The following is a 21,221-nucleotide window of genomic DNA, read 5'->3' as shown; positions in this document are numbered from 1 at the left end:
ACTCACCAATCTTTGCATACGAACAAGACTAGTACTTCACCGCTAAAATCTTTAGACTTTTGTTTATGTTTCAAATGTGGTGAACCTGGTCATATCTCAAAGAAATGTAAAGCAAAGGTTGACGATATCAAACATTCATCACTCGAAAGACTGAAATGATTCATAACTTGAACGAAAATAAAGTTAATGAATGTGTTATAATGTATTCAAATGTTAATCCGAAGAAAGTTGTTTGGGTTGAAACATTTAATGTATCAAACAAATTTGTTGACCGTGCTCAACCAATTTGTTAAAACACTGATTCGGAAATAATATGTGATGGTTACTTAAAGAAGAAAATCAAGAAACCCATCACCTATTCTCAAGTACCGAATGCAAGTGTTAAGTTAAATTTATCTCCGAAAAATTCGAAGGGAGAGCCCAAGACTGAGGCTTGGGCTGCCTTTTTGAACTAATCATTTTATCTTGTTGTGCAGAGTTCATCCAGATCTTTTTTAAGTCATAAATGGATATTGGACAATGGATGTTCTCGGCATATAACTAGTAACCTTGATCTTCTCAACAATGTTTGAGATATTCAGGGAGGATATGTAGCGTTTGCTGGTAACAACGAAGGAATGATTACAAAGGAAGGAGAAGTGTCAAACGGTAAATTGACGTTTGAGAAGGCTAATTATTGTGAAAAGGTGGATCATAATTTGTTGAGCGTGTCACAGATTTGTGATAAGAAGTATACCACTGTTTTCACAGACAAAGAACAATCCTTCAACCAGGTTACACAATTCCGAAAGATATGGTTGTCATGCAATAAGATATTTATGTCCTTGACGTGAATATCAATGTAAACTTTTCACCCTCAGAAACGTGTTTTATCTCCAAAGCAAAGGAGAAAGACTCGATTCTATGGCATCGACGCATGGGACACGTTCACATACGCAAGATGAATTTTCTTATTTCTAATGACTTGGTGGATTGTGTATCTCTAAAGAACTTCAAGATTAATGATCATTGTGTTGCTTGCAAGAAGGGGAAACAGAAAAAGAAGTCACATCCAAGTAAATTAATTAACTCGATTGTCACACCACTAGAATGACTTCATATGGATTTGTTCGGTCCTGTGAATCGTGCTATTATCGCAGATGATTTTTATTGCTTAGTTAGGACAGATGACTTCTCAAGATATTCATGGGTGTTATTTATGGGGTCGAAGGACCAGACGCATGTGTTAATTCAGAGTCTTGTCACTAAGATCGAATCACTTTATAAACTGAAAGTGAGACGAATTCGTAGTGATAATGGGACTGAGTTCAGGAATGATGTATTGATTTTTCTGTGTTCAGAAGAGAATTCATCGGGAATTCAGTGCGCCGTATGTTCCTCAACAAAACGGTTTGTCTGAACGGAAGAATCGTACTTTAATCGAGGCTGTGAGAACGATGCTTGCTGATTCTAAGCTACCTGTTCAATTCTGGAAGGAACAAGCTACGAACTTTTGAACAATCGTAAGCCGAACTTAAAGTATTTGGAACCTTTCGGGTATCCGTGTACTATATTGAATAGAGATGTCGGGAAGTTAGATGAAAAGGCATTCAAGGGATACTTTTTGGGATACAATTCTCCTAGGAAGTGGATCTTCAATATCTCTTCAGGTTGTGTGGAAGAATGGTATCACGTTTATTGCCAAAGTTATACTACTCCTCCAACTGGTACGGCTCCCGATTGGATGTTTGATTACGATGGGTTATTTAATTCGTTTACGTCAATGGTTGAAGAAATACCTGAAGATTTTATTAAATCATATCTGGAAGAACATGTCTTCCTATTCCAAGATCTTCTTCGGTTGATGTAGATGACTCTCCTAATCACCAACTCTCTCTCTCTAGACACAGCGGAGGAAAATATCACCAATCTAGGTGATAACATATTTGTACCTGCTAATCCTTCCTTAAGGATTCACACTAATCATCCGCAGGAATAGATAATTGGTGATGTGAACGACAGGGTTCTAAAAGACACCGGTTAGCTAATGTATGTGATGACGTAGTTGAATGTAACTTCTCTCCTACTGAGAAACCATAACACAATTTCAAACTATCATCAAACTTTCTCCATTCAACAAGTAAGTGTAAGCAATATACAACATGTAATCTTAACTAATGAGTTTGGTAGCAAACGAGTTAAGAGAAACATACCTTTAAGCCGAATTAAACCTTCTAATCACTCTAATCACTAGTCACTTGCAAAACCCACTTGTTGTAAATTTTCGGACCAAAAACGTCCAAAAGCGAACCCCAAAAAGTTAAGATTAATGAAAACCAAGCAAAGAATGTGATTCCTTGCGAAAATATAGTCAATCTAGACCCGAAAATCGTTGATTTTGGTTAAGATATGAAGAAGTTATGAATTGGGGATTAGGGTTTGGTAGAGAATGATGTTAGGAAGATGATGGGTGAATGACTATGAAGAAGAAGGTAAGTGGAAGATGTGGATGGGAATTTTCGAATTTTAATAAAACTTTTTTTTTATGTTGCTGCTGTCATGCGTCGCCCATTCACAGCCACCGTAAGCTACGGTGGCTACCGTAGCTTGCGGTAGGTCCTAGCGTAAGAAACCCAGCGTAAACAGAGTATGACCAACGTAGAAATTATCAAGTCCACCGTAGCTTACGGTGGGCACCGTAGACTACGGTGGCACCTGATGCAAATTTTTTTTTTTTTTTAAGTAAAGCCAAACTCATGAAAAACTAAATAAAATTATTTACAAAACGAAAACTAAAAATTACCCTACCCCCCATGAAAAACTCGAATTGTCCTCAACGCGGTGAAGGATTCCTAAGAATTCCCCACACTTGATTTAGACAACTCCTAAACAAGAAAGGTAATTTGTTTTAAAAAACAAATTTGAACAAAATCTAAACGAAATTATACAACAAACCTGGACCGCTTAATTGGTTATTTCCTTAGGCGACCGCAACAAGTAGCCTACCTTGTCCACTTCACACATGTTAATATCCTTACCCTCCAAGTATGGTTTAACTCGGTGTCCGTTCACAGTTTGTCTTGCTTGATTGTGCAAGTCTTCAATTTCCACATCACCAAACTTACCCACTCTTGTTTTCACGTACGGGCCCATCCATTTGCTTTTCAACTTTCCGGGAAAAAGCTTGAGCCGTGAATTATATAACCAAACCCTTTGCCCTTCTTCAAAAACCCGCTTCCTCAACTTGGCATCATGAACCTTTTTCAACTTATCTTTGTATGCCGATGCACATTCATATGCTTCATCCCTTATCTCTTCCAATTCCGCCAACTTCAACTTTCTTAACCCACCAGCTTCATTATAATCCATGTTCACACTCTTAATGGCCCACAATGCCCGGTGAGCCAACTCCATAGGCAAATGACATCCTTTCCCATAAACCAACCGGTAAGGAGTCGTTCCTATGGGCGTTTTATAAGCGGTTCGATACGCCCATAGTGCATCATCCAGTTTCACTGACCAATCCTTCCTATCAACCCGCACCATTTTCATCAATATTTCTTTAATTTTTCGGTTGCACACTTCAACTTGTCCACTTGTTTGCGGGTGATATGGAGTAGCAATTCGGTGATTCACAGTATACCGCTTCAACAATTTTCCGAAATTGAAATTCTTGAAGTGCGTTCCCCCATCGCTTATAATCACTCTCGGAATTCCAAATCTTGCAAAAATATTGGATTGAACAAATTTACATACCACGGTGTGATCATTGGTCCTTGTTGCTATGGCCTCAACCCACTTTGAAACATAATCCACCACCACCAGTATGTATAAATACCCACAAGAATTTGGAAACGGGCCCATAAAGTCAATTCCCCATACGTCAAAAATGTCAACCACCAAAATGGGTTGCAAAGGCATCTCATCCCGTTTTGAAATTCCACCCATCTTTTGGCAATTCAAACAATGGCGGGCATATTCACTTGCATCCTTAAAGATTGTGGGCCAATAAAACCCACATGTAAGAACTCGGTAACCCGTTTTTTGCCCACTAAAATGACCACCACAAACGGAGGAATGAGCATGTGTCAAAATCTATTGAACTTCCGATTCGGGAATACAACGCCTAATGATTTGATCGGCACCAATTTTGAACAAATCGGACTCATCCCAAATATATTGCTTGACTTGGGATAGAAATTGTTGCCTCCTTTTCTTGGCCCAATGTTTCGGCTTCTCACCCGTAGCCAAATAGTTGACATAATGGGCATACCACGGTGTAGCAGACACAGCTAACAACTATTCATCCGGAAATCTCTCATTGATGTCATGTGAGTCATCCACACCTTCCAAAGGAATCCTAGATAAGTGGTCCGCCACCACATTTTCACACCCCTTCTTATCTCGAATCTCCAAATCGAACTCTTGTAACAATAAGATGCAAGCGGGGTTTTGCATCTTTCTTCTCCATGAGGTAACAAACCGCACTATGATTCGAATAGACCACAACCTTACTTCCCCATATGTATGACCGAAACTTATCCAAGGCGTACACCACCGCAAGTAATTCTTTTTCAGTAGTGGTGTAATTCAATTGTGCCTCGGATAAAGTTTTGCTTGCATAGTAAATCACCACCGGCTTCTTATCAATACTTTAACCCAAAACTGCTCCAATCGTGGTATCACTTGCATCACACATAATCTCAAACGGCTTCGTCCAATCCGACGGTTGCAAAATCGGTGATTGCACTAATTTTTCCTTCAAAATATCAAATGCTTGCAAACACTCATTAGTAAAATCAAATGCAACATCTTTTAGCAACAAATTGCATAAAGGTTTAGTAATCACACTAAAACCTTTAATAAACCGCCGGTAAAACCCAGCATGCCCCAAAAACGACCTTACCCCTTTTACATTTTTCGGTGGTGGCAATGAAGAAATAACCTTAATTTTTGCTTTATCTACCTCCATTCCCCGACTTGAAACTACATGCCCCAACACAATACCCTCTTGTACCATGAAATGACTTTTCTCCCAACTTAAAACCAAATTAGTCTCGACACAACGTTTTAAAACTTTTTCCAATTCATCAAAGACATCTTTCAAAAGTTGACCCAAAAATAGAAAAGTCATCCATAAATACCTCAAGTGAATCCCCAACCATGTCCGAAAAAATACTCATCATACATCGTTGGAACGTGGCCGGGGCATTACACAATCCAAATGGCATTCACCTAAAGGCAAAAGTGCCATATGGACATGTGAATGTGGTTTTATGTTGGTCGTCGGGATGGATTGCAATTTGATTATATCCCGAGTACCCATCCAAAAAACAATAAAATTTTTGACCCGATAATTTTTCAATAATTTGGTCAATAAAAGGCAATGGAAAATGGCCTTTTGAGGTTGCCGCATTTAGCTTCCTATAATCAATGCACACTCGCCACCCGGTTACTGGTCGGGTGGCGATTTGTTCACCACTTTCATCTTTAATTACCTGGATGCCGGCTTTCTTTGGAACTACCTATGTTGGACTTACCCATGCACTATCTGAAATGGGATAGATAATTCCAGCATCCAACCATTTGATAGCTTCCTTTTTAAACACCTCTCGCAAATTGGGATTCAAATCGGCTTTGCATCATCGGTGGTGATGATTTTATGTACGACTATAGATGTACTAATACCCTTCAAATCGGCTATAGTCCACCCTATTGCCGCCTTGTGAGCTTTCAAAACTTCTAACAATCCTTCTTCTTGAGCCTCATTCAGGTTAGAGGTAATGATAACCGACAACATCTCACCTTCTCCCAAAAATGCATACTTGAGATGACTTGGCAATTCTTTCAATTCCACCTTGGGAGGACAAATCAATGAGGGTTTGGTGTCCGAATTGATTTATGTTGGTAGACTTTCCACCTGATGAGTCCCCGGTGGTCTTCCTTCTTGCATTGCCAATACCTCTTGTTTCCTTTCTTCTAACTCCAATGCACAAATGTGAACCTATTCAGAATCATCACAAACACAAATATCCAACATACCTTCCCCATATTCATGTGGTACATACCCATCTATGATATATGCCATAAAACATTCTTCACTAGCCAATGAATTAGCAACATTAGTAAACACTTTTAAACGCATTTTTCTATTTCCAAAGGCCATGTGTACCAAACCGGCAATCAATAATAGCATGAGCAGTATTTAGAAATGGCCGACCCAATATAACGTTTTGCTGTTGTGTTGGGTCAACCGACGAGTAATCCAAAACCAAAAAGTCAATAGGATAATAAAATTCTTCTACTTTAACAATAACATCCCGCACGATCCCCCGAGGAAGTTTATGAGATAAATCAGCTAATACAACTATGGTCTTAACTCGTTTAAGTGGACCAAAATCATATTGGTCATATAAACCCCCCGGTAAAATACTCACACCCACTCCAAGATCCAATAACGCCCGTGACATTTGAAAGTCACCTACTTGAATGTTAATCAAGGGAGATCCCGGATGTTGAAGCTTAGGCGGGAGATCGCCCTTAAGAATTGCACTCACTCATTCAGTTAAATCAACCCGTTTAGGAACCTTTTGTTGTCTTTTCTGAGTACACAATTCTTTTAAAAATTTTGCATATGCGGGTACTTGTTTTATTGTCTCAAGTAAAGGAAGATTAACTTTAACCTATTTAAATACCTCCCATATCTCCTCCTTTTGAGGACCCCGTTTTAAAATCACGTTTTTCTTACCCGGATCGATCAAAGCCGAAGGAAATGGAATTGGAACCTCTTCCACTTCCTAGCTCTTATCATTTAAAAGTTCATTTTGACCCGAATCTTTGTTTGAAAACCTGGATGATTTAGAGGGTTGAATGGGTGAGGCTTGTTCATCTTCACTTTCTACCCTCGTCACATTCTCTACCAAACCTTCAACTAACTCCAGTGTGGTATTGATTTTAAACTCCTTACCTCTTCTTAAAACACGTACCTGATTAATCGGCACATTGCGAGAAGTAGTGTGAGTAGGGTTCACCTTGGTGTTGCTCGGGAGTTGACCTTTGTTCTTCTTCAAGTTAGATACCTCGGTCGCAAGTTGGCCCATTTGAGTTGTCAATGATTGGATTGCCTAGTCACGAATTGCATCCTTTTGTATACGAGCTTCATCCAACTAATTCCTCTTTTGCAACTCTTGTTGCATCATCTTTAGCAAGTCCATCACTTTATTCCCACTTGATGAACTTTGGCCCAAAGACCCACCTTTATTACCACCTGTTCCTTGAAATTGACTTTGATTTCCTTGATTGAAGTATTGTTGACGAGGGATAAAGGTGGTTTGAGAAGTCCCTTGGAAATTCGGATTGAGTTGAGTTGCTTGATTTCCATAACGGAAATTTGGATGATTTCTCAACCCGGGGTGGTAAGTGTTTGAGTTCATGTTGAAATTCCGATTACCACCCCCTTGACCTTGAAGTGCATTCAACTCTTCAACTTGTGCTTGACCTACCGTACACACATCAGCCCCATGACCCAACTCATTGCAATTGATACAAACATCAATTCTTTGATTAGTGGTTTGTACCCCTACATCTTCCACGGCATGAACTTGTGGTCTTCCAATTGCCGGTCTTGCTCTTCTTGCAGTTTGAGCCTTTCTCTTCGATGTGACAGACATTTGTTCCAAGAATGCCCAATCATCTTGTTCATAATTTGTACCAAAAGTACCATTTGTGATTGACATCAAATCCCGTTCATCTTCCGCATTCAACCCTTCATGAAAAGCATTCAACAACTCCCAAAGAGCTATACCATGATGAGGACAATTCTTGATCATCATGTTGAACCTCTCGAATGCTTCATAAAACATTTCACCCGATTGTTGTTGGAAAGACCTCAAACTTCGTCTCGCATCATTAGTCTTTTGGGCCGTGTAAAACTCTTCTAAGAACCTTTGTTGCATCTCGGCCCAAGTATAAATCGATGCGGACGGCAATGTGTAAAACCATCTCTTCGCCTTATCCTCCAACGAAAATTGAAATAAAACCAACTCAACCTCATCCGGTGTAAAACCTTGACCCCCAATCGTGTTGCAAATAGAGTCATATGCCTCCAAATGAAAATAGGGTTCTTCCATTGCAAGACCCTTGTACTTTGGTAAACCTTTGAAGTGCATTAGTTCTCACCTCAAACGTTCTTCCATTATGGTTTTGAGGAATAACCACCGGAGATGGGTTATTGATGATAATTGGTCGAAAATGAGCCTCTATTCCCCTAACCATTTCCCTTGCATGTCTTCTTGGTACCCCCAATGGTACTCTTGGTTGACCCATTTGTCGGTAAACGGGCCTTTGTTGCATATTTTGTTGAACTTGTGGTTGGGGATTTGGTTGTTGAAATTGAGGTTGTTGATAATGCGGTTGTTGTGGAACTTGTTACAATGGTTGTGGCTGCTGCATTTGATTATCATGTGGTCCACCCCATTGCTGCACTTGTTGTTGCGGTTGAAATTCAGATCCATACCTAAACTGCCCTTGAATACTCAACTGATTCCCATAAACCCCACTTGCTTATCCTTCTTCGTACTCTTCATACCCTTCATTGCCATCACCATACCGTGGCCCAACAAACAAATGCGGGCCTGATCATTGACCCGGTGAAGTATGAATTATGGGTGGGTCTTGGGTAAATGTGTATGGTTGTTGATAACATGGATTTTGTTGAGATTGGAAAGATGATTGTTGTGGTGAGTTTGATGATTGTCCTTGAATAGGCATGAAATTTGTCAAGGGTTGGAGGTTAGCTGGTGGCTGAAAGCTAAACGCAGCTGAAGTAGGTTCACTTGTGGAATTGGTGGTGGTAATGGGTACAGTCGATGGTGGGTTTGGTGAATTAATGGGTGGTGGCATCGGCGGTATAGTGTTCCGAAGCCATGATTGTGGTGTCAGTTGTTCAACTTTTTGTACTTGGAGACCCAATAACCTTGTTTTCCCTTTGCAGAATCCGGTTCTGACGAAAGGTTCTCGTGATTTCAGGATCAAACGCTAACGGTGATGAAGACCGAGAACGTCTTGTATGCATATACGTGTAAGTACCTGCACACTAGCACAACCCGCGTAAAACTGACAATAACAATTTAAATAAAAACTACAAAAATAACACACGTTGCGCACTACTCCCCGGAAACGGCGCCAAAATTTGACACGAGGTCGAAAACTTGCGCAAAAATAAACCAATTACAACTAAATAGATAGTGGTAAATGGGTGTCGAACACGAAGAGTTTGTGGAATATGTGTTACCAAGTAGTTTTATAGATTAACTAAATTTAACTAAATGAAGAAAATAAAATCTCAAAGTTTTGGTTGTTTTGTTTGATTAACGAAAATTAACTAAAACACTTGGCACGGTTTTTCAATCAAAGATGAGAGGATATGCTCTCCCTTAGTTTCAGGTTTCAATGAATGTTAATGTAAACGTTTAATCTGAGACGAACTGTAAAAACATAATTCATGAATATGCAAACGATTGTGGTAATTGAGGACTAAGTACTTGGATTAACAAACGCAAGGCAATCAATCAAAAACCAATTAGATTATCCAACCCCAAATTCCACCCGATTAATCCCGATTGCCTATAGCACCGAGAACTGACGGTTTAAAACACGAACTAAACAAACTAACAACTTATCAATCAATACATAGACATCATAATTATGAAAGAAATAATATCAAATTACTATCTCAGCAATTGCATAAACATTCAATCAACAAACAATATGAAACCTTACAATCCGAGGGAAAACACAAAGGAGATTAGCCAAGCATGATTCGGTTCATCATCCCTTCGATTATAATGTGCATAAGAACCAAAAACAAGTCTCTAATGTTTAAACAACCCACAATTGAGTTATAGTTCCTTAAAATCGCCTCCCAAAGTGTCTCCAATCCAAAACTATGAAAAAGATACCCAAAAGTCGTCCCAAAACAGACTTAAATGGCAGTTACAGATTCTGCGTCAGAGTCCACCGTAAGCTACGGTGGCTTTAAAATCCATTACGCCAGCATCTATCTGTTTACGGCAGCCGGCTAGGCTGGAACCCTACCGTAGCTTACGGTGGCTACCGTAAGCTACGGTAGCCTCAGCTCCAACTCCTTTGTTCTTCTTTGACTTGTTGACTGCCATCTCCAACTCTCGAGTCCTTTGCTCCTCTCCATCATAGTTCACTTGAATCGCCATTTTTAGCACTTGTACCTACAAACGCACGACATAGTGTAGTAATCCAAATTCATGAAATTAAACATAAACGCACATGTTTTAACGAGAAATACTACACTTAAGGGTGGTTCTACAATTGTCACACCCCGACTAACACAATGCGGAAGCGTAAAACGGGAATGTAACAGACACCTCTGATATCAACACATTGTTTATAAAGAAACATTACAAACTAATTTACAATATATTACATTTCTTCGTTCTATCATTGTTTTACAGTCTAGGTGATACAAACAAAGCTAGTTCGTTAACTATACATTCTTACTACAATCGCCCTTGCTTCTATTCGCGTAGTATCAACCACACACCTCAGGCAAGTAACAGGTCACCAAATCATTCCAATTTAGATACACCTGAAAAGCAGATTAAAACAGGTCAACTACTAGAGTTGGTGAGTTTCACGAGTTTCAAGAAAGCAGTAATGAGTATTCACAAGTCAACACTTGTAATCATGAAATAAGTATGTATGTATGTAAATGATGTATGTGATGTAATTATGCTAAGTTACAGTGAAGCCTGAACTGTTCGTGTTGCGTGCCTCCATTTCCCACGCTCAATCAACCACTGTGGCCCCTTTCCGCCCACAACATGCCCCGGTAGCTATGTCCAACACTACATAGCTGGTTCGTAAAAATTATGGTCATGTGCAAACGGTTTTGGTGTCTCAGCAAACCGTGCTGGCTCCGTTTGGGTTTGTTAAACCAATAGTACTATTCACAAGCCACCGGCTCGAAGTTAATCACTGTGATCGTGGGGATTTTCGTGTGTTAGCACTTAGATAATTCACATCATCACATGTTTCAGATAAGTACATAGATATAAGCAAACATGCTTTTCACCCCAAAAGTTCGTAAAACAGTTTTAAAGTGGGGTCATGAAACTCACGGTTTAGTAGATAATCAGTACTGTATCAGCTCGTGGTTTGTTCGGTCTGCTATCCGTAGTTCCTATAATCAATATTATAATAATATTAGTATTTTAATATTATTATAATCTCAATACTAAACTGGGCTGTATAACTAATCTGGGTGTAGCTGGGACGCCCAGAAAGTGGCAATAGGCTTAGGTTGTGATTTTGTTCAATGTCTAATACTTAAGACCGAACTTGGCTCAGACTCCCATTTTCCCAGCTGGGCCAAGTTGCTCGTTTACGCGTTTAGAAAGCAGTTATGGGAAAATAAGCTTGGGTAAATGTATTGGTTAATAACATGATTAAGTTATAAAGAAAGATCACATACTGGGGTCCCGGATTAGCCATGGGGCCCGTTTCCGTTTATTCAGTTTGATTTGAGAAGAAACACGCACAATCCACCCGGATTGTCCAGGTTTCTCATAGAAAAGTTCATTTTCACTTAATTAGTCCAAACATATGATTTTTGATCACTCTTGGTGTTTTGATTTTCCCGCAGGTTCACTAGTCGCGAACTTGCCGGTTTTTATAAAAACTGAATTTGTTTAACATTCATATTAGCATAATTAATTAACCGTTAATCCTTAAATTATGAAAATTTAACCACTTATCAATTAAAATATGTAGATTTTTATAAAAATATTTCTGGAATTTATTTACTGATTTATTAATTTATAAAAATTCATTTTATCAGCTATATTTTGCCTGAAAATCGTCCGTTTACCCTGAACAATTTCCAAAAATTCCAAAAAAATTTCTGAATACTCAAATCATGTCCCAAAACAACCTGTATCAATTACAGAATGTAAAAAGCTCGTGCAATATTCTTTTCGGCCCAAATTCAACTGTAAAAATTCACACGAACGCAAATAAACAAAACACCTTTAAACTTCTCCAAATGATCCCAAAATTCATATGTGATCAAAATACATCAAATCTGAGTTCCCAGAAAAATTTCATAATTTTTGAAGTATTTTAGCTATTTTTCACAAATAAACGTCCCAATTCGGTAATAAATTCGCCAAATATTCTCGGATGGTCGAAAAATTACCAAATTTGAATAGGGACTTATTGACATGGTCCCTGATGTACCTGAAAATTTTCAAGTCCTAAAAATATGCACATCACAACCTTAACCTAAATAGCCCGTAAACGAGTGTTTCGGCATTACCTTAGCGGGTTTGGCTCGTTTCCGACCTTTTAATCAAGTTTTCAGATTCTTGTGCTTCTAAGAAAGCTAGGTAAAAGTCCTATATCACAAACCAAGCAATATTTCATCAACATAACAGCCCTTAACTTAGGGTTTCGGCTAGTGCACAAAAACGAACTTTTGAACCGTAAAAACGCCGTTTCAACCCTTTAATCCGTGTTTATGGCCAAAAAAACTATCAAAACAGGTTCCTTACCATGTGTATGATCAAAACATATTTATGGACCATTTTTAGAATTTTTACACGGTTAGGAATGATTTTTAGTAACCAAGACATGTTTTTATGGTATTAAACAAGTTTAAACAAGTTCAAAAGCTACTTATTTAAGCCCTTTACCTTAGGGTTTGGAGGTTTTCTAGAATTTTAGGATGCAGCTGCTTGGACCTCAGATTTTATAAACCAAATTGGATAAACAAGCTTCCTAAACAAGTTATATAAAAAAAATGGGGGGTGGGGTGGGCTGGTCCGATCGGAAGGATGGTTTGGGCCCCCTTGGGCCCATTTTGGCCCAACTATCTGTTTTCTCAAGCCCAAACACGAAAAGCCCGGTCCAAATTTAGTTCAGGTTTGGTTTTTGGCGCGAAAAACTTATCGGGTGCGTTAAACAGCGCGAAAACGAGTGTTTTTCGGCTAGTTTTGTGTAAAATTATAAAAACATACTATATGTTTGTAAAAATCAAAAATATTTTCACGGATCACTTAAAACATTTCAAATAAGTGTTTGGTAAGTCTTTTTCGGCTTAACGGATGATACAATGCTTGGTTTGTAACTATCTTTCGCGTTTACATCTATAGCGGGTAGTTAAACAAGCATATTTTCGTTTAACTTGTTTGCTATCAAACTAAGGCCATATTTCTAATATTTTACTTGTATAGATCGTATATCACTTATAGATGGCCCCCCGAGATATCTGGGTCATAAACCGACCCGTTCGGTTAATCGTTCGTTTGTTACGCAAAATGCGTTTATTTGCTTAATCGGTAATTACGTACTGAGGTGTACCTTGTTTTGGCTCAAATGTCACAACAATCCACCCGTCAAAGCTCCTTGAAAGGCCAAAGCATGAGGGTCATACTTGTGCCTTAGGACTTCGGTATTCTAGTGATTGGATATAATCGAATTTTGTATTTGGATATCGGAACAATTGTTATTTTGACTCATTCGTATGATTATGGTTTATGATTATGAAATTTTGAGTTATGTTCCATTTTAGCATGTTTAAATCCGTGAATATGTTACTTATTCTAAATGTCCGTAGTCGCTCATATTTTTGGGAACAAATATGAAGGTAAGACTATTTTGAACTTGCATTGGTGGATATTCATGGGATATGAATATAGAGCAAGGGTTGCTGCCAAGGTTCATAGATATTTATGGGTTATAAATATTGGACTGACCCGCTCTCAAATATTACTACATAGAATCCTTGTGATTGATCAGAAGTAAATTTGAGTAAAGGCGAAGATCATAGTATCCTCCAACCTGAGATACATATTGGGTCTTGATATTCACCAAGTATTATACTTTGACTTAGTTCTTCGCTGCTCTGAAACATGACAGTACATAAGGCTAAGATCAGGTCTGGTACAAGGTGATTGTGAGAGATGTATGTAGTCAAGAGGGGATTTTTCCCTCTTATTCATTGAGAGTGAGATGTCTAAGGCCTGAAAGTTAAATCAACAGAGAATGATCACTCTATGTCTCTGGATTTGACATGACATCTGAGGCAAAAGGATAAATGATAGATGTACCTAAATCATTTCAAGTAAGGGTCTTGAAGGGGATAATGTTATTGAATGGCACTTCTTCAGGCGTATTAGGGGTAGTAAACCGTAGTTAGGCAGGTTTCACCGTATTGAATGGCCTTTTGTTTCACCTTTGTATTATTTTATTATTATCCCAAAGATAGTGGGTACATGCAAGAAGTCTCATTGGGGACTTGGATGGTGCATATTTTATGACCATTTTCTCTCTTTCTCTCATAACACAAGTTACATAAAACTTTCTCTCAACTCTTCCTCTATTCTCTCTTGGATTCGGCCAAGATCAAAGGCAAGAAAGAGGAGTTTTTCAAGTGAAAATCCTAGCTAGAAGTGGTGTATTGTTGGAGGCTTGGGGTATGCAAGCTTGAGGACATTCCCTTTGAAGTTCTTGCCCTTCCATCATCTCCTTCTTCACCCGGATTTGTTCTCTTGAAAGGTAGTTTGACATGCATGAACTTTTAGTGTCATGCATGTGTTAAATAATATGTATTTCGTATATGGATCCGGGCTTGGGTTTTGCATGTGTAAAATCGGTTTTATACATATCTAATTAACAAGATTTAAAACTTATTTCCGCTGTGTTTTACATAAAATTGGGATTTTATGGCTTTGATATTCTTGTTAAAACACAACAGGATGGTCATCGAAGAATGTCGGATAACTCCCGAGAATTGTACATACTTTACAAGATAGAAATCATTAAACCGAAAGTGACGGGCGTTACAAGTCCACCCCCTTACAATGGGATTCGTCCCCGAATTCTGATGCGATAAGAACAACTGCGGGTAGAGTCTCATCATCTCATCTTCAGACTCCCAAGTAGCCTCGGAACCTGCCTCCACTGCACCTTCACCTGCCTAACCACCTTATAAAGTTATGCATGTTCATAAAATTAGGGCTTGCGTTCTACCAGCAGATGGTTTAAGAAATCATGGCAGCTCTTAAATTTCAGAGGAAGGGCGTGGAGAAGAAGGATGGCATGATTAAGGTTCATGGCTTGTTGGTTGCTTTCGAGTTCAGGGTAGATCACGGAGACAGGCAGCAGTAGTCCTTGTTTGTTAGAGATGGAGACGGAGATGCCAATGGAATCTTAGAGATGGTGATGGTAAGCGTGTTGTATTAGATGTGTGTGTGGTTAGGGTTTCCAGACGAAAGGAGATTGAAAGAAAGGGGATGATGGTTTGTAGGTATCGTGTTATAACCGGTGGCTATCCAGATTTGGGGAAACTTATGGCCCGTTGGCAAAAACGGGTTGAATCAATGAGAGTACATTATTTTGAAATTAAGTAATCTAGTTGCTTTCATAAAGGGGGTCACATCGTGATACATAGAATTTTAAGGTTTTCGATATATACTAGATTTTATCTCCCATATTACGGGGATTGTTTTACATTATTCGTTTTTAATATTTATATATGTATATTTGGATTTTAATTTTATTTATTGTAAGAAAGTTAATAATTAATATACTTGAGATTTGATGATGAAATGGTTTCACAAATAAATGATATGTTATAATCCGGTTTAAAAGTTATCTGGGTTTGGTGATACCCATTACCCGTTTATTTTCTTTATTATAAAATTGTTTCTTAATTTTAAATAATATATATTTTTAAATAAAATAGGATATTAATTTTTAGTATATCTCTATTTTACAGAATTTTTATTTGATTAGATTAATTTTTAATATAATGAGATGTTATAACCAGTTTAAGAGCTATTTGGGTTTGATGAGACCTTTACCCGTGAATTCGGGTTTAATGCGTGAAAAGACTTCATTTACAAATAAAGCAATATGATGGTTTGAGAGAATGGTTGTTTTATATTTTTCGTTTTTTATTATTTATTATTTGGATTTTAATTTTCTTTATTATAAGAAAGTTAATAATATACTTAGTGTTTGATGATAAAAGGATTTCATAAATAAATGATATGTTATAACCCATTTTAAAAGCTATCTGGATTTGGTGACCAATGACCCCCTTATGTTTTTTACTATAAAATTGTTTATTAATTATAAATAAAATCTTTTTCTTTTTAAATTGGATATTAAATTTTAGTATATCCCTATTTTATAGGATTTTCATATCAAATAATTTGTAAGATCAATTTTTAATTTAATGAGATGTAATAACCCGTTTAAGAACTATCTGGTTTTGGTAAGACCCATACCCATGAATTTGGGTTAAATTAATGAGAGGCCTTCATTTAAAAATCAAGCAATTTGGTGGCTTTCATAAAAGGGCAGAGCGACCACACCGAGACACGTAGGATTTTAGGGGTTTCGTTTATATATATATTATATATATATATACACACATGTATGTATATGTATATATATAGGGGAAGTATAAAATGAAAACTTAGTTGAGTTGTGAAAACCCTATGTAACATCGTTTTTTTTTCCACATGTAATAAATGTTGTTACATTTAATACAAAACATCGAAAATCAAAAAACAAATGTTTTATATTTTTTAACATTTTTTTACTAAATTTATATATGTTTTCAAGAGAAAGAAAAAGTTATATTTACTTTTACATTTTTTATTAACTTTAATTGTGAATCACATGTTTCAAACTTTAATTAAAAACATGTGGTTGAGAATGGGTTTCTAGAATTTTCACCACTCAAGTGGGATTTTATTTTAACCTTACCAAGAGAAAACTAATTTTTAGAGAGAAAACTTAAGAACTCCTAAAGAATTATTTTTAATTAAAAATAAAAAAATATTTTCAAAATTCTGTTTTTGCCATTATTCTTATATTTTCTTACTCTTCACTCGAAAAAATTTAAAAAAATAAAAAAAACTCGCTGTAACGCACATGCGTATTATTGTGCGAAACCGTTGTATTACACATGTGTATTACCATGTATTTTTAAGTTCAATAGTGTTTAATTGCATATATTCAATATTTATGTATTGTATATGTGTAGTAGTGTTGCATTAGGGGTCGCTGCACTTTTGGAATCTTGAAACTCAAATTTTGCCAACATATCCTCGACGTATTTTCCCTGATATAGCGTAATGCCTGTCGAGCTTTGACGAACTTGCAGACCCAGAAATATTGTCATCTCCCCCAACGACCTCATCTCAAACCTTTTCTTCATCACTTCCTCAAACTCAGAACAGAGAGCAGTGCTGGTAGAACCGAAGATGATGTCTTCCACATAAATCTGAACCAAGATCCAATCCTTTCCAACAATCTTTATGAACAGTGTCTGATCAATGGTTCCACGCTTACACCCGTGCTCCAAAACATGAGCTGTCAACGTCGCATACGATGCTCGAGGAGCCTGGTGAAGGCCGTAGAGAGCCTTGTCCAACTTAAGACATACGACGGATGCTTAGAATCCACAAAACCCGGTGGCTGATCCACATAAATTTCTTCCTTCACTTCACCATATAGAAACAATGTCTTAACACCATCTGATAGACTGTGAAACCCATGTACGATGCATAAGCCAAAAAGATCTGAATGGCCTCAAGCCGAGCCACTGGAGCGTACACCTCAGTATAGTCCAACCCTTCAACCTGACGAAAACCACGAACCACAAGCCTTGCCTTGTTTTGAACAATGACCCCAGTGTCATCCTGCTTGTTGCGAAAAACCCATCTCGTATCCAACGACTTCTTCCCAGCGGGTAGCTCGACCAATCTCCAAACTTTGAGTTTTTCAAACTGATTTAGTTCCTCATGCATGGCGTCAACCCAGCTTGGTTCTTGAAGAGCCATGTCAATCGACTTGGGCTCAATTTGTGAAATGAAGCAAGAATATAAGCAGTTGTTGATTGTTCCAATCTGGCTTCTGGTTGAGACGCCAGCTTCAAAGGGACCAATAATAATGTCAATGGGATGGTCCCGTTGAATTCTTGATGGAATGGAGTGATCAGGAACAGAACAGTTTGCTGGTAAATTTGATGGATCTTCAGGAGCTTCAGAGAGAGGGTTCCTCCATCCCGATGTTGCTATACTGTGCGAGTACGAGGTACTGGCAACATACTCATTTGGAATGGCATCAGGGAATAGAGTGCTACCGAAAATCTGACGAATGATACTCTCCCCCTCAACTAGTGAAATCTCTGCTATATAGAGGGCTCTTGTGGGGATACAGTCTCGGTGACGATCTCTTCCAGATTCTCTGATGACCGCTGAGTGGTGTCTAAAGATTCAGACGGGTCCACACTCAGTATGGGAGAATCTTGAGTGTCAACGGAAATATCTTCTTCATCATCAACAACAGTAGAAATTCCTCCCCCTGAGTTATCTGAAACAACCACAGGAAACAAATTGAATAGCTTGAACAGCTTGTCATAGTCAAATAACCAGACAGGCCCCACACGAGTATCTATCTCATTTACTTCCAGCCAGCGCACATCAAATGATTCCACGATCTGTTTTAATGCCTTGTTGTAGACTCTGTAGGCAGGTCGACCAGCATAACCAAAAAAGTAACAATCATCTGCCTTGGCTTCAAACTTCGAAGTCTGCTCAAGATTTAATAAGGTGCATGGACAACCAAAGGCTCGAAAATGTGCGACTGTGGGCTTGTGACCATAAACAATTTCATAGGGAGTCTTCATCTGAGATTTGTTGATCACCACCCGATTTTGAACGTAACAAGCAGTGTTGACTGCTTCAGCCCAGAAAAATAGCGGTAACTTTGAATCACATAACATCGTTCTTGCAGCTTCGATCAAAGTATGGTTTCATCTTTCAGCAACACCATTTTGCTGCGGAGGACGAGCTGAGCTGTATTGATGAAGAATTCCCTTTTCAACACAAAACTGATTCAGTGTAGAGTTCTTGAACTCCGTGCCGTTGTCACAAAGAATTCCCTTGAGCTTCAATTTCAATTGATTTTCCATAAGCACCACGAACTTCTTGATCAATTCAGCTGTCTCACCTTTATTCGGCAAAAAAATGCCCATGAGAAACGAGAGTAGCCGTTGGTGATGACCAGACAATGATTACTACGAGATAGACTCAAGACATGAACTGGACCGAACAAATCCATGTGAAGCAACTGAAAGACACTGGAAATGGTATTTATCAGCTTTGACTTGTGTGCTTTTCGATGATGCTTGCCTAACGCACAAGCCACACACTTCTCGATAGTCACAAAATCTTGAACTGGCAAGCCACGTACAATATTGTTCTTTGCAAGACGATTCAGGGTTTTGATATTGGCATGACCAAGGCGACGATACCAAAGCATGGCATTATGTTCCGACACTTTAGAAAACAAGCATGTAATTTCGTCAGGAACGTTCTTGTTCATGTCAATCAGGTAGGCATTATCTTTTCTCTAACGTCTGACCAGGACCGACTCCTCTGGTATGATGATACCAGGTTTCAGAATCAAGCATTCCTTGTTGGTAAAGTTAGCAGAAAAACCCTTATCACAAATATGTGACACGCTGAGCAGACTGTGCTTCAATTCCTGAACATAGTTAACGTTTTCGAACATTAGAACCCCATTACTCACGGTACCCTTTTGAGTAATCTTCCCTTTCTCTCCTCCCGCAAAGGAAACATATCCACCATTAAAGATTTGAATATCACTTAGCTGAGATATGTCCCCCGTCATGTGCCTGGAACAGCCACTATCAACAAACCATGGTCTGATAATATTCCTCCATAGCTGTTCCTGCACAATGTGCGAGATAGTTAGTTTTGGGGATCCAGTCCGTAGTAGTTCTGGGTAAGCCTGACTTAGTTAACCGTGTTATGGGTTGCCATAACATATCCTCATCATTATCAAAATTCGAATCTGAAGACGTTGAGGATTTTGTTATCGGAGACTTGGGCAACCATTTGTAATTTGGTTTGAAAACTTTGTGATTTACACAAGTGGTTGACTTAGTCTCTGGTTTGCGGATAGAAAACTCGGTCGGCTTTGTCCTTTTAAACGTTTTCGGTTCAGAGACCCACTTCGTTCTTGGAACCGAAATCGAGTTTCCACTCCGCCTTTGAGTCACAATGGGCTTGGTCTGATGAAAACTTGACCTGTCAGCCTTGTTTCTTCTCCAATTGCCATCAAAGAGCCTTGCTTCATAATGCCTTGAATTATTAGAATGAAACTTTTTGTATGCATTATGAGACATGGTCCTCTGATGGTGTCTATAATAAGGAATATACGGGAGACGAGAGCAATTTTTAGCAATGTGATCGGGAATGCCACAGTCGAAACAAATTTGCCTTTAAACTTAAAAGTCGTTGTGGCCGATCCCCAGTCTTGCTTTGTTGTGTGAGCTAGTTTTTCCCTCTTTGGACTTAGCATTTGAGCTACCACATTTATCATTGCAAAAACCTGTTTCTCTCACCAATTTAGGCAACAAATGTTTAATATGGTTTTTAAGCTCATCAGATTTATTAAGTGACAGATCACTGCCTTTTGAAGTTTTAGAAAAAGTGGCAAAACAATTGTCTTTGCTCTTAAAAACAGATCCCACACACGCATCAGTAACATTATTGTTTAAAACAGGCAAATTAAAAGAAATAGCAGAAGCAATGGATGAGTCATCATCCTCATCAGTCCAATCCTCAACTATTAACTTCATCTGCACATGAGATAGACACATTAGAATCGTTCGCACCAGGGGTTGATTCAGATGCCGAATCTGAATCAGCCGTACCCTTTTCGTTTGCAGGTGACTTACCATAATGTAAATATTTTTCTTTTTTTTCTTCTTCTTTGGTGAAAGGAAGACTGGTATAATTAGCGTTATATGGAGGGGGAACCATGTTATATCCAGTACCCACACCCTTATTTTCTTTCCTATTGACTCAACAACAGCACTAGAGATATCAAATTTTTTAAAGTTGAACTCAGCATTTTCAGATTTATTTGTTAGTTTGGCTATCTCCAACCTCGATGCATCTAACTCGGTGGTTAGTTCAGCGATTTTCTTTTTAGCATCTAGATGGTGACAACATTTTATGCTAAAATCCGATTAGAGTTTTGAAAAACCTTGTTGCTGTGCCTCTATTTTGTCTTTCAAAGAATTTCAAGTTTCTTAAATGTGGAATTTTCATATTTAATCCCCTCAATTTTCTCTAATTAGGTTGCTATTGTGAATTTTATAC

At 38.2% G+C, this 21,221-nt stretch overlaps 1 protein-coding gene and 1 pseudogene across 1 annotated transcript; one reads left to right on the top strand and one right to left on the bottom strand.

Moving 5' to 3' along the window:
• Positions 1-4,633: 4,633 nt before the first annotated feature.
• LOC143628529 (putative mitochondrial protein AtMg00860) lies at positions 4,634-6,124 on the bottom strand. Its single transcript, XM_077098097.1, has 2 exons — positions 6,022-6,124; positions 4,634-4,965 (listed from the first exon to the last, which is right to left on the bottom strand). The coding sequence occupies exons 1-2, from the start codon at positions 6,122-6,124 to the stop codon at positions 4,634-4,636; spliced, it is 435 nt and encodes a 144-aa protein (XP_076954212.1).
• A 1,655-nt stretch (positions 6,125-7,779) lies between these two features.
• On the top strand, positions 7,780-7,880 carry LOC143628542 (small nucleolar RNA R71; annotated as a pseudogene).
• The last annotated feature ends 13,341 nt before the right edge of the window (positions 7,881-21,221 follow it).

Source organism: Bidens hawaiensis, unplaced genomic scaffold (genome assembly GCF_021521415.1).
Source record: "Bidens hawaiensis isolate Kalapana, Puna unplaced genomic scaffold, B.hawaiensis_p1.1 tig00005019_1, whole genome shotgun sequence".
Taxonomy (NCBI): Eukaryota; Viridiplantae; Streptophyta; class Magnoliopsida; order Asterales; family Asteraceae; genus Bidens; species Bidens hawaiensis.
The sequence above is the reverse complement of the archived record's forward strand: the minus strand, read 5'-3'. Positions and strand labels throughout refer to the sequence as shown.

What these genes read in the sequence shown, in the direction of transcription:
- LOC143628529 (XM_077098097.1), bottom strand. Translation starts at nt 6,124, where the DNA reads ATGCGTTTAAAAGTGTTTACTAATGTTGCTAATTCATTGGCTAGTGAA. An exon ending in ACCACATGAATATGGGGAAG is followed by an intron (nt 4,966 to 6,021) that starts GTATGTTGGATA and finishes TGGGGCATGTAG; the next exon opens with TTTCAAGTCGGGGAATGGAG.